Source organism: Panthera pardus, unplaced genomic scaffold (assembly GCF_024362965.1).
Source record: "Panthera pardus isolate Hobbes unplaced genomic scaffold, ASM2436296v1 HiC_scaffold_21, whole genome shotgun sequence".
Taxonomy (NCBI): Eukaryota; Metazoa; Chordata; class Mammalia; order Carnivora; family Felidae; genus Panthera; species Panthera pardus.
In genome coordinates this window covers 47,932,922-47,946,185 of record NW_026526777.1, presented here as the reverse complement: position 1 = coordinate 47,946,185, position 13,264 = coordinate 47,932,922, and the positions used below count along the sequence as shown (strand labels likewise).

At 37.4% G+C, this 13,264-nt stretch overlaps 1 protein-coding gene across 3 annotated transcripts in view; it reads left to right on the top strand.

Annotated features, from left to right (window-relative positions):
* AXDND1 (axonemal dynein light chain domain containing 1) overlaps positions 1 to 13,264 on the top strand; it is an 87,958-nt gene that overhangs the window by 57,711 nt on the left and 16,983 nt on the right. For all 3 annotated transcript variants that reach the window (XM_019426426.2, XM_019426416.2, XM_019426411.2), the window contains 6 exons: positions 1,310 to 1,544; positions 4,726 to 4,927; positions 5,739 to 5,832; positions 8,750 to 8,949; positions 9,789 to 9,885; positions 11,729 to 11,839. In XM_019426426.2, the coding sequence (XP_019281971.2) occupies positions 1,310 to 1,544; positions 4,726 to 4,927; positions 5,739 to 5,832; positions 8,750 to 8,949; positions 9,789 to 9,885; positions 11,729 to 11,839 (939 nt within the window). The remainder of the gene's footprint in view (positions 1 to 1,309; positions 1,545 to 4,725; positions 4,928 to 5,738; positions 5,833 to 8,749; positions 8,950 to 9,788; positions 9,886 to 11,728; positions 11,840 to 13,264) is intronic.

Genomic DNA, 13,264 nt, shown 5'->3' with positions numbered 1-13,264 from the left:
ATTTATTTATTTATTTATTTATTTATTTATTTATTTATTTATTTATTTTAGGTTTATTTATTTTGACAGCAAGGTAGAGCATGAGCACGGGAGGGGCAGAGAGGGAGGGAGAGAGAGAATCCCAAGTAGGCTTCAAGCCATCAACACAGAGCCTGACATGGGGCTTGAACTCACAAACTGTGAGAATGTGACCTGAGCCAAAATCAAGAGTCAGTTGCTCAACCGACTGAACCACTGGGGCCCCAATAACATCTTTTTAAAAGAGTTTGAGCTTTGAAAATAGATTTCTTTAATCAAACTACTGTTATGTCCTAGCAGTCTGACAAAGGAAAATATATAAGATATTGAAATCCTCCAAAGTGAATGTGAGACTCATGGCCTGAAGAAGTCTCATCCAGATCCCAGGAAGCCGTTTTCTTGTCTTATGGAATGACTTGAGCAGAATATTCTCAAAATTGAGGATGTTTTTTGTCCTATTTATCATATAGCTAGTTTAGTGACTTTACTGTTTATCTGGCAATTTTGACATTGAATAGGTAAGATTGAAAAAAAATCATGCTGCTTTATTTAGTAGGAATAATAATTCTCATTCATTAAGCACTTTGTCAGGCTGAAGGTACTTTCCATACATTACCACACGTACCAAGGGATACAGGTTTTATAATCCCTGTGCCAGATGCGGAAGTGAAATTTAGAGATGTTAAGTAATTTACTGAAGTTGTCTATAAATGGTAACTGGCAGAGTCAGACCAGTCCAGGTCTCTCTAGCTACCAAATCCTTGCCCTTAATTGCTCTGCTACATTGCTTCTTTGTACTAATTCCTCTTTTTGAAGCATGGGTGATTTGTTTGCATTTTCTGAGTCACAAATATGTAAATTGCACTTTTATAGGCTTTGGACTTGGGGTTAGACAAATAGAACACAACAGATACATTCTAGCAACTTTCCCAGTCTAATGGGGATCGCGTAAACAGGTCTATTATATCCTCACCAAAGCACAGAGTAATTAAACATGCTCAGCTCCCTGGTCCTTCTTTGCCTGTCATTCGTTTTTACTCAAATAGGACTTAATATAATTATTTTCATTTTGGTAAGCTATGGGTTATCTTATGGGGTGTTATAATTAATTTAAATTCACTTAATTTTGAAAATGAAGCTATGTCATATGAAAAAATGGTATGAACAGATAATAATAGGATATATAACTCCAAAATAATTGGTAGATACTGGGAATTAAAGATATGGGTAGACTTTGATGAAATCATTAGGGAATAATAGTCTAATTTCCTTACCCTCTCTCATTCTCTAGATGCTGAATGAAGATAAAGAAAAGTTTACTGGAGATTTTCTGGTGTCGAAATATGATTCTCTCAAGATTATTAAACATTTACAGGAAAACTGGACAGATATTGGGTTTGGGATATTTGGTCGCCATAAAAGTATGGAGGGGGAGCTGCCACCAGAGCAACAGCACATGAAGGAAATTGTGAAAACCATTGGAAGACTCTACAAAGAATTTGAAATAAGAATAAATGGGGATAATGGTAAGGAAAAAACAATGATACAATGCTTGACATTATGACATTATAAAGCATTTTGATAGTAATTATTATTTGTATTACAATTACTATTTAAAATCTAAATAATAGCGATTATATTTATAATACAACTTATATTTAAAATCAAAATAATACATACACATGGTTTTAAAAATTAAGCAAAAGAAAGCACTGAGCACTGCTTTATTGAGATGTAATTCATATGCAATGCAATTCCCTGTTTAAAGTATGCAGTTCAGTGATTTTTACTACATTCACAGATGTGAGCCACCATTACCACAGTCAATTATAGAATATTTTTCTCAAAAGAAACCCTGTACCCTTTAGATCTCGCTCTTTTGTCCTCCCATCCCTGATTTTCTGTCTCTGTGGATTTCTCTATTCTGGACTTTCGTGTGAATGGGATCATATAGTACGTGATGTTGTGTAACTGACTTCTTTCATTTAGCGTAATGTTTTAAAGGTTTACCTATGTTTTAGCATGTGTCAGTACTCTATTCATTTTTATAATGAATACATTCCATTGTATGTGTATATCACATTTTGTATATCATTTCTTTTTTATATATAGTTTCTTTTTTTAATGTTTATTTTTGAGAGAGAGAGAGAGAGAGCGTACACACAAGTGGGGGAGGAGCAGACAGAGGGGGACAGGGGATCTGAAGCAAGCTCTGCATTGATAGCAGAGATCCTGATGTGGGGGCTTGAACTCACAAACCACAAGATCATGACCTGAGCTGAAGTTGGACACTTAACCAACTGAGCCACCCAGGTGCCCCTTGTGTATCATTTCATACATTGATGGACATTTGGGTTGTTTCTACTTTTTGGCTATTATGAATAATGCTGATAAAAATTTTTGTTTACACATTTCTGTGTGGAAATAGTTTTCATTTCTCTTAGGTATATATCTAGGAGTAAAGTTGTTGGTCAACTAGTAACTCTATCTTTAAGTTTTTGAGAACTGTCACACTGTTTTCAAAGACGCTGGATCGTTTTATATGTCCATCCCCAGTATATGAGGGTTCTGGTTTCTCCACATCCTTGCCATCGTTATCTGACTTTTTGATTCTAGCCATACTAGTGAATGTGTAATAGTATCTCATTGTGGTTTTGAGTTATGTTTTTCTGATGATTACTGACGTTGGTATTTTTTTTTAAAATTTTTTTTTTTTAACATTTATTTATTTTTTTGAGACAGAGAGAGACAGAGCATGAACGGGGGAGGGGCAGAGAGAGAGGGAGACACAGAATCGGAAGCAGGCTCCAGGCTCTGAGCCATCAGCCCAGAGCCTGACGCGGGGCTCGAACTCACGGAGTGCGAGATCGTGACCTGAGCTGAAGTCGGACGCTTTAACCGACTGAGCCACCCAGGCGCCCCTGACGTTGGTATTTTTTAAGGCTTATTAACCATTTATGTTTCTTCTTTGGAGAACTGTCTATTCAGACAGATCCTTTGTCCATGTTTTAATTGGGTTATTTATTTTTCTGTTATTGAGTTGTAAGAGTTCTTTATAGGTACAAAAGCTTTTTAAGATATATGAATTGTAAGTATTTTCTATGATTCTATGGGATGTTTTTTTCATTTTTTTGATGGTGTCCTTTGCAGTGCAAAAATTTTAAATTTTTATGAAGTTCAATTTATCTTTTTTTCTTTTTTTTTTGTTTGTGCTTCCAGTGCCATGTCTGTGAATCCTCTTCCAAATTTAAAGTCATGAAGTTTATCCTTATGTATTCTAAGAGTTTTACAGTTTTTGCTCTTATGTTATGGTATTTGACCATTTCGAGTAATTTTTGTATATTGTGTGAGGTAAAGGTCTAACTTCATTCTCTTGCATGTGAATATCTAATTATCCCACTACCATTTTTTAGAAATGTATTTCCCACATTTAAAGGCCTTGACACCCTTGTCAAAAATTAGTTGATGGTAGTGGTTTATTTCTGGACTCCTAATTCTTTTCCATTGATGTATATGTCTGTCATTGTGTCAGTATCAAACTATCTTAACTCCTCTTGCTTTGTAGTAAGTTTTAAAATTGATAAGTGTGAGGAGTCCTACTTTATGTGTTTTATGATTGTTGTGGCCATTTTGAGTCACTTCCAATTTCATCTGAATTTTAGAAACAGCTTATTAATTTCTATAAGGAGAGGATATGCTTGGATTCTGATAGGGATTTTATTACATCTATGGATCCGTTTGGGCAGGTTTGACATTTTAACAATGTGAAATCTTCCAATCCATGAACATGGGATGTTTTTCCAATTATTTGGATCTTTAGTTTCTTTTAACAGTGTTTTCTACAATTGTGAGAATGTTTTGCACTTCCTCTTCTCCTCCCCCTCCTCCTCCTCCTCCTCTTCTTTCTCCTCTTCCTCCTCCTCCTCCTTCTTCTTCTTCTTCTTCTTCTTCTTCTTTCTTCTTTCTTCTTTCTTCTTTCTTCTTTTTTAGGAGTGGTCAAAAGAACAGATATTAACTTATTTATTTTATGTTTTTGTTTTGTCTTCAGGAATAGAATTTAGTGCTTCATCACTTACATATAACACCCAGTGCTCATCGCAACAAGTGTTTTCCTCAATGCTTCTCATCCCTTTAGCCCTTCCTCCCCCTCCACCCAACACCCCACTAGCAACCTTCAGTTTGTTCTCTGTATTTAAGAGTCTCTTATGGTTTGTCTCCCTCTCTGTTTTTTTTGTTTTTTTTTTTATTAATGTTCATTTATTTTTGAGACAGAGAGAGACAGAGCATGAACGGGGGAGGGTCAGAGAGAGAGGGAGACACAGAATCCGAAACAGGCTCCAGGCTCTGAGCTGTCAGCACGGAGCCCGATGTGGGGCTTGAACTCACAGACTGTGAGATCATGACCTGAGCTGAAGTTGGACGCTCAACCGACTGAGCCACCCAGGCGCCCCTCCCTCTCTGTTTTTTATATTATTTTTGCTTACCTTCCCTTATGTTCATCTGTTTTGTATCTTAAATTCCATATATGAGTGAAATAATAAAAGATTTATCTTTTTCTGAGTGGCTTATTTCACTTAGCCTAATACATTCTAGTTCCATCCGTTATATTACAATATAATTTCTTATTTATTGGCATTTTATAATTTAGTATTAAAATGGCAGACTTATGACTACTTTTAAAAGTTATTACTTTTCTCACTTTTCTAGGTATCTCTAAAATTCTTTCAAGTTTGATTAGTTCTCTTGAATTCTGTTCTTTCAAGATGGAAAGTGTCCTGGAGTTTCCTGAAATGTATCTTAAAGAATACGAGGAACTTAATGAAAAAATTAATGAAATAATATCTCAGTTGGATGCCTCATTAAACATTGTTGGTACCATCCCTCCGTATATAGACACGGATTCTGGCTCGTAAGTCCCATAGCTTTCTACGGGACAGAAGGGAATCCCCACTTCTCCACTGCATTTTCCCAGTACCTAGCCTCAGCGACAGGCAAGGAGTGGGGGTGGGGGTCCGAGGAGAAACCTTGGATGTTCTTTTCCTTCCAGGAAAAAAGCCCTCAACTGGGAACTGGAAGATGAGGGAACTCTGTGTCCATAACTCCAGCAGTCTGGAGTGGAGTGTCTGCCTCACTGAGCACCGAGGGGAAAGAGAGAGAAGAGTCTTGTTTCAAATACCGTAGACTCTCCTTGCCTTTCTTACTGAATTTTCACAGATTGTCTTCCCACATGTTTCTGCGGTTGCTGTTCGTTCCAGAGGCTTTCAGTCGTTTGGTTTTGTTTTGTTTTTCAAACAGTTCTCACCCAGATTCACTAAGGAGTGGATCAGCTTTGCTCCTCACACTGTCATGTTGGAAACTGATCTCTTGAGAATTTTAAAATTCATTTTTCTCACTTTGTGATCTCACTGCCTAGAAGTGAATGTAAAGGGTAGGAGTGTGAGTTTCTACAGTAGAGAGTTAGCACTGAAGGTAAGATCTACATTGTCCCAAGAGCATCATGCCAGTTGCTACCTGCATGGGGTTAGGAAGGCGATGACAAGGAGTAAGCCATTATACCAGGTGATTTAAGGTTTTGATTCACCTTTCCTGAATTCTCAAACAATTGGCAACACCTAAGTTTACTAGGTCCGGTGAAATAAAACCCTTTCTTTTAGCTGATAGTTTAACTTTTATACTCTATGTGAGTCACTTATCTTTATTTTGTTTGACTTTTCCTTCAGGGTGCTTCAAGCACAAATATTTAACATGATTCAACAATGGCTTTTGAAGATAGGCAATGAGATTAACAATGGTAACATTGAACTTCAGCACCAGGTATATACTTGTAGGGGTTTGTGAAATTATATTTTGCCTTGGCTGGGAGTTTTCTTAAAAGAAAAACTAGGTCATAACTATCCAATTGAAGCAGGAGGTTGGGAGGGCAAAATGGGAACTTATGTGATGTAATTACTCAAATGATTTGTATGGATATTTATTTTTAAATTTTATTTTACTTTATTTTTCTTCTTGAGAGAGTGTGCAGGGGGGAGAGAGAGACAGAAACAGAGAAAGAGATAGAGACAGAGAATCTTAAGCAGGTTCCATGCTGAGTGTGGATCCCACAACCCTGGGATCATGACCTGAGCTGAAGTCAAGAGTCCCAGTGCTTAACCAACTGAGCCACCCAGGTGCCCCTGATTCTAATTTTAAATTCAGCTATGAACCTAAATTCAGCATGCCCTAGATTCTACCATTTAATCTCTACAATACAACTTTGAAATGAAGATAATAATGTTTCTGTTTGTTTATTAGGGATGGTTCAAGGATCAATTAATATTTTATGTAAACAAAAATGAGTTATTTGAATGAGGGTGTAAATCCAGGCCATTGATATAGGAAAGAACAGTTAGGAATTTATTTACTTTGAGAAGCAGCAGGGGTATAGCTTGTGAATGTGGGGGGAAATATCTTTAACTTGTGAAATCACAAGTCAGGAAGTGTTGCCCTTTTCCTGGTGTGTTAATTAAGTTATAAAAACACATTCATCAACATTCCTTTAGGTCATTAACAACCTTTCCTTCCGAGGTGGGGAGCTTGGGTTTTAGTACCAGCTAGGCTCCCAAGTTTGATTTTTATTTGTCCATTTAACAACACTTATTAAGCACTTAATTCTCTGTCAAGTACTATGTGTGGTTTTGAGGGATAAAATGATGGCCCATGTCTTAAAGAGACGCATAGGCTAATTGAGGTGACAGATGTGCAAACAGTTCTAATAGACATGTGTACAGAACAGTATAGAAACGTGGGGAAAGGATCAAATTAAAGCCAGTGGAAGTTAAAAAGACTTCTCAGAGTAGGTCATGTGTAAGCCTAGAAGAATACTTAGGGACTCATCAGAGAAAGGGGATAGGGCATTTGAAGGGTATGGCATGTTTGACTTTTGCATTTCATGATGTTTTCTGCATTTTATGTCTGGGACCGAGCCTCAGCAAACACCATAATGCAGAACTTCCAAAACTTGACTGGTTCCCACTGCTGCCTGTGCCTCAGTGTTCTCGCACTCCTAAACCAAAAGAAACCCCTCACAGTTCAGTTTATTAAGTAGATAGTTTCGAACAACTTACTAAATATTTGTGTCCTAATAACTTAGTAACTGTTTGGAAAAGCAATACGTGTTAAAATAGTTAAACAAGGAGGCCATTATACTGGGGTAGCTCTGGTCCCTTTGGTAGCCTCTATAAACAAACCAAAGCCAGAGTCAGTACTTGAATCTAAGAAAACAAAACCCAAGGACTGATCATAAACAGGCAACTAGATTTTCTTGAATATGAAAAAATGGAACTCAGGAACATCTGTCACAAGAGCCAAATAACTAAATTTTCCCAAATAAGGCAACATTTGAGTTATAGTCAATTAAATAATTGCATTGCTTTGCTTCAGTGTCTTCTCTATAAAAATCTTTTTCCTGGCCCCTGCCTGCAGAATGCCCCTGACCATTTTTTGGTTTTGACACGGCCTGATTCTAATTGCTTGCTCAAATAAGCTTTGCAAAATTTAATGTCTTAGTTTAACTTTTTAGATATACATATGTTGAAAGAAAAAGAAACCCTTTTATTCTCATTTAATCAACATTATTTACTAATACAATGTATGCACTTAACTACTGGACAACTTCTCTAACCTTGAAACCTGATGGGACGGTGCCACCCTCATTTCTTGTTGAACCTCGATTTTCCCAAAGTACTTTTTTTTTTTTTTTTAACCACACAACCACCAATAAAACCAGCTTTGCCAAGGAAAGATGTCATCAAAAGTGATAGAGTGCATCCAGTGTTGAAACTGTGAACTATGTCAAGTTCATGCTGTGCTGATAGGTGTCACACATCGCTATTATTTCCCTCAAGAATTTAAAACCCCATGACATCCTTGAGAATTTACTTTAGAGCTCTGCAATGTCTTAGTGCACAATTGGGGAACTGCAGCTTTAATGGGTTAATACCCTTGACCAAACTAAAGAGGAAGAGGGTAGTGTAATGTAGTATAATGAGCGAAAGAAAACAAGGTTATCCTAGCTGAGTAGTGATGATTTGATTTCATTAAGAATGGTAGTGTTCATATGTGGATCTTGAGAAACTTAACAGAAGACCATGGGGGAAGGAAGGGGACAAAAATAGTTACAAACACAGAGAGAGGGAGGCAAACCGTAAGAGACTCTTAAATACAGAGAACAAACTGAGGGTGGATGGGGGGGGTCGGGGAGAATGGGTGATGGGCATTGAGGAGGGCACTTGTTGGGATGAGCACTGGGTGTTGTATGTAAGTGGTGAACCATGGGAATCTACCCCCAAAACCAAGAGCACACTTTACATACTGTATGTTAGCCAATTTGACAATAAATTATGTTAAAAAAAAAAAAAGAATGACAGTGTTGTTGGAGCACCTGGGTGACTCAGTCATTTGAACTTCCAGGAAACTCTTGATTTCCCCTCAGGTTATGATCTCAGGGTCATGAGATCGAGCGCCCTGTTTTGGTCTCTGTGCTGGGTGTGGAGGCTATTTCGGATTCTCTCTCTGTTCCTCTCCCTCTGTCCCTACCCCCCTCAAAAAAAAAAAAAAAAAAAAAAAAGAAAAAAGAATGGTAGTGTTGTTGCAAGTTAGAAACAGGTATGCTTTCTATTTTTAAATTTGGTATGGTTTTTACTGTTTGATTTATTTAAAACGAGTCATTTATATTATAATCATGTTTTAACAGATGGATGAGTTGCATATATCTATGATCCAGTGGATGGTAAGCTTGCTGATTTTAATGGTGCCTGACTTTACTGACCAAGACACTCTCCCAAAGTTGGAAAAGGAAAGTGCTGAGAAACATGATGTAAGAGTTGCAAAGTTAGAGCTGGACGCAATCGCACTGGCCAGAAAGTTGTCGCAATACTCCAGCTATTTGAACAGGTGAAACTATCTGATTATTTTATTATTGTCCTTTTGAAGATTAAATGTGACATAAAGCAGAGGAGATAAGGGCGGTGAGGTAGCAGCAATCAGGGATTGTTTTCAAACCTTGAAAGAAATATTAGTTCAGTTTTTAAACCAGCTTCAACACTGCCTGGTTGAAATATGTGATTTTAGTGTTTTCCCATTGGCTTTAGAATTCTTTTGAACACAGTGTTACCATAGGCAAGTTGGGAAGTGTATACTTATACGGGAGAATTAGTAAAAAGAAAACCAAATCAAACCAAAAAGGCCCACTTGTTTGTGTTAATAAGATACATCTTGCGTGTTTGCACACACTGCGGGGGCGGGGGGGGGGGGGCATTTTTGAAGAAGCTTGTAATTCCCTATGTAATTCCATGCAAAACTGAATGTACACTTATATTCACTAAATCTATTTAGTTTCACCAAACACCAACTGAAACGTCTCTTAAGAAAACCCAAATGAAAAAACCCCCTATATCTGAAAAGCTAGAAGATTCTTATCAAATACAGATAAGGTCTGAAAAATTATAATTTTTTAACTAGGAAGCATAGGTTAGTACAATTGCTTCAAATTCAGGAAGTAGCTTTTATTTTCATTCAATGTTACCCATGGTCAAGAGTGAGAAGAATGAAGAGGAGGAACAGGACAAGGGTGAGAAACTTGAGAGACAGATTATTTTCCTTCGTGAGTCAATAGTTTAATTATTATGGTAAACTTCCATGGTATCTGAATTTAAAACACTTAGAAGAGGAACCAATAATAAATAGGTCATGCTGTGTGTGTGTGTGCTTTTATTTTATTTTATTTTTTCCAGTTGTTGCAAAGGGATGGTAACAGCTATGGCTCTGAATAAAGCAGGTCACTTAGAAAAAAATCCTACTAAGGATCTTCATGAACTGAATGAGATGAAGGTAACACTATCTTCCCCTTTTGTTTTGTTTGTTTGTTTTAGCAGACTTCTTAGGTTGACTTGTATTACAACAAACTACACGTATTTAAGGTGTACAGTCTGGTAATTTCTAAATTATGGATACACCCATACAATGATTATTATTTAAAAAAAAAGAAAATATCTAACACATTCAAAGTTTCCTTGTACCCCTTTGTAATCTCTCCTTCCAGCGTCATCCTGCCCCCATGCAAGGTCTGATCCATTTTCTAACACCAAAGATTATTTTTATTGTCTAGAATATATAAATAGACTCATTCAGAATGTGTACTTTTTTGATCTGACTTCGTTACTTGGCATAATTATTTTGAGAATCACACATATTGTTGCTTTTATTAAAATTGCATGCTTTTTAGTGCTGAGTAGTATTTCATTATATGGATATACACAATTTATCCATTCTCTGTTGATGGGCATTTGAATGCCAGTTTGGGTTATTACAAAGCTTTAATGCATATTCATGTATATATGCATCTCTTTCATTTCTCTTGAGCAGATATCTAGGAATGGAATGTCTAAGTCACATGGTATGTATGTGTTGAACGTTTTAAGAAACTGTCAAACTATCCTCCAATGTGGTTAAACCATTTTACACTCCCCGCCAGCAGTTTATGAATGTTCCCCATGGCCACTTCCTCACCAATGCTCACTGTGGTCTGTCATCCATAGTGGATATTGTTCTAGACATTCTGTTGTGTTCTCTTGATCTGTTTGTTGACATTGTCACCATTATCAAGCGGTCTTGATTACTATGGTCATAGAAGAAGTTTTGAAATCCAGTAGTGTGTATCCTTCAAATTTGTTCTTCTTTTTCAAGATTGATCAAGCCGCCTGGATTAAAATCCAAGTGCTTTGCTTAACTATATATATGACCTTGAGCAAGATGATCAATTGCTCTGTCCTTCAGTTTCTACATCAAAAAAATGAGAAGAATAATGGTACATATTTCTGTTCTCATCACAAGAAAAAAATTTGTAACTATGTATGGTGACAGATACTAACTAGGCTTATTGTGGTGATCATGTTGCAATATACGCAAATATTGACTCATCAGGTTGTTCACCTCAAACGAATACAATGTTATTTTTTGTGTGTGCATTTGTTTTGGGGTTAATCCATTTTTTAAAATTTTAATTTTTTAAATTAATTACGTTTTTAATTAAATTGCAGTTAACATTACAGTATTATACTAGTTTCAAGTATACAATATAGTGATTCAACAATTCCCTGCACCACAAGTGCCCTCCTTAATCCTCATCGCTTATTTCACCCATCCCCCAGCCACTTCCACTCTGGTAGCCGTCAGTTTGTTCCCAGTGTAATGTCATTTCAATTATACCTCATAAAAAATAATAGCACATATTACATACTGAATGAATTAATATTGCACATGCTTAGAACAGAGTCTGGCATATAATTAAAGCCAATTAAATGTGGGCTATTTCTATTGTTATTGCTATGCAATCACAGTTGACCTGGTCAGCTGCGAAACATTTGTTGGGACCGACCGTTTGCCTGTAGTAAATGCAGCAGCCTTTCTGCATCTGGTTTTATGGCACAGCACAGCTCCTTGCCCCATTGCAACCCAGATCCCCAAATCCTGTTGATAAGAGATGGTGTGATTTCAGGTCTGTGTTCATAGAGACTCATTTCTGCACAAATCTTTGAACTGAAGTGATAAAAAGTTAATTGAATGGAGTTGTATTTAGAGTTGTACTTAACAGCTCCTCGATAGAAGGAGTGAATAAATGAGTTGTTACAGTCTGATTTTTTCTGCTTAGTAATTATCTTTGATCTCTTCTCAGAGAGAATGTCATGAGTGGATCACCACATGTTCTCACCTCCTTTCTGGGCTTAAAGGCAGAATAATAAAGTTACTGACACCGGAAGAAAAGGAGTACCTGTTTGGAGAAGAGGTATTTGCCATGTGTTGGCATTGATCATTATTCAGCCTCGTCCTGTATTGCAATAGATAAGGTTTCAGTGACTTTTTCCTATCAGTGTTCTGAGTCCTCACTTATTTACCAGAAGAGAATGTGGTCCCTGACCAAGAGCATTAGTAGTTCTTCTCCCTTCTAAGGGAGAAAATCATCCACCTAAGTATCTCTCCTCACTTTCTTAGCGGATGATTTTGCTTTATCCTTCATAAAGGAAAGGATGGCTTTCAGAGGGGAGCTGCCTGTCACATCCTGAGGCAGGTCCTCAGACTGGTCTGCTTTTGTGTGCACACTTCCTCATCCCCTTCAGGCTCTGTCTTCCATTTAAGGTTATTTCTTCTCTTGAGCACCTAACCCAGCCCATTGGCCTCTCTCTTTTGTGTCTTAAAAAATTTTTTTTAAGTTTATTTTTTATTTTATTTTATTTTTTTTTTAGACAGTTAAAAAAAAATTTTTTTTAACGTTTTTTTAATTTACTTTTGAGACAGAGAGAGACAGAGCATGAACAGGGGAGGGTGAGAGAGAGAGAGAGGGAGACACAGAATCTGAAACAGGTTCCAGGCTCTGAGCTGTCAGCACAGAGTCCGATGCGGGGCTCGAACTCACAGAGTGAGAGATCATGACCTGAGCTGAAGTCGGACGCTTAACTGACTGAGCCACCCAGGCGCCCCTGAGTTTATTTATTTTTGAGAGAGAGAGATAGAGAGCATGTAGGCAAGTGCTGGAGGGGCAGCGAGAGGGGAGTACAGAGGATCTGAAGCAGGCTCTGTGCTGACAGCAGAGAGCCCAGTGCGGGGCTCCAACTCACGAACTTTGAGATCATAACCTGAGACGAAGTCAGACACTCAACGGATGGAGCCACCCAGGCGCCCTGTGGGACTTGCGTTTTATATTGAAACACCAAAGAAACACCACCTTTCTAAATTATACACCTTTTACGAATGCTTATTTTTCTTTGCTGCCCAATTCTTGGCCAGAATTATTTTGAATTAGCCACTGAATGATTTCAGAAAATTAAGTAACACAGACGTGATCTTGGCTACGCAACAGATCTATGCAAAAATTAAATTCAAGAGCTCTGCACAATCATAGGGAACAGAGAGGATTTTAAAGGTGATTGAATTCAGCCTAACATCAGATGTGTGAAACTTTGCATTACCACCCATCCTTGATCTATGCCTATATTTGAGCATCTGCAGTGGCAGAGACCTACTTTCAGAATTAGCCATGTGTTTTGGTGAGCACTCACTAGTAGAATGTTATTCTTTCTATTGAACTAGATGAAATACATTTCCTTGTAACTTTTTCTACTCACTGGCCCTGTTCAGTCTTTGGGTTGATGTGAACAAGGTGGATTTGTCTTCCACATTATACTGTTTCTAATATTCCATGTTGTAGTGTTTT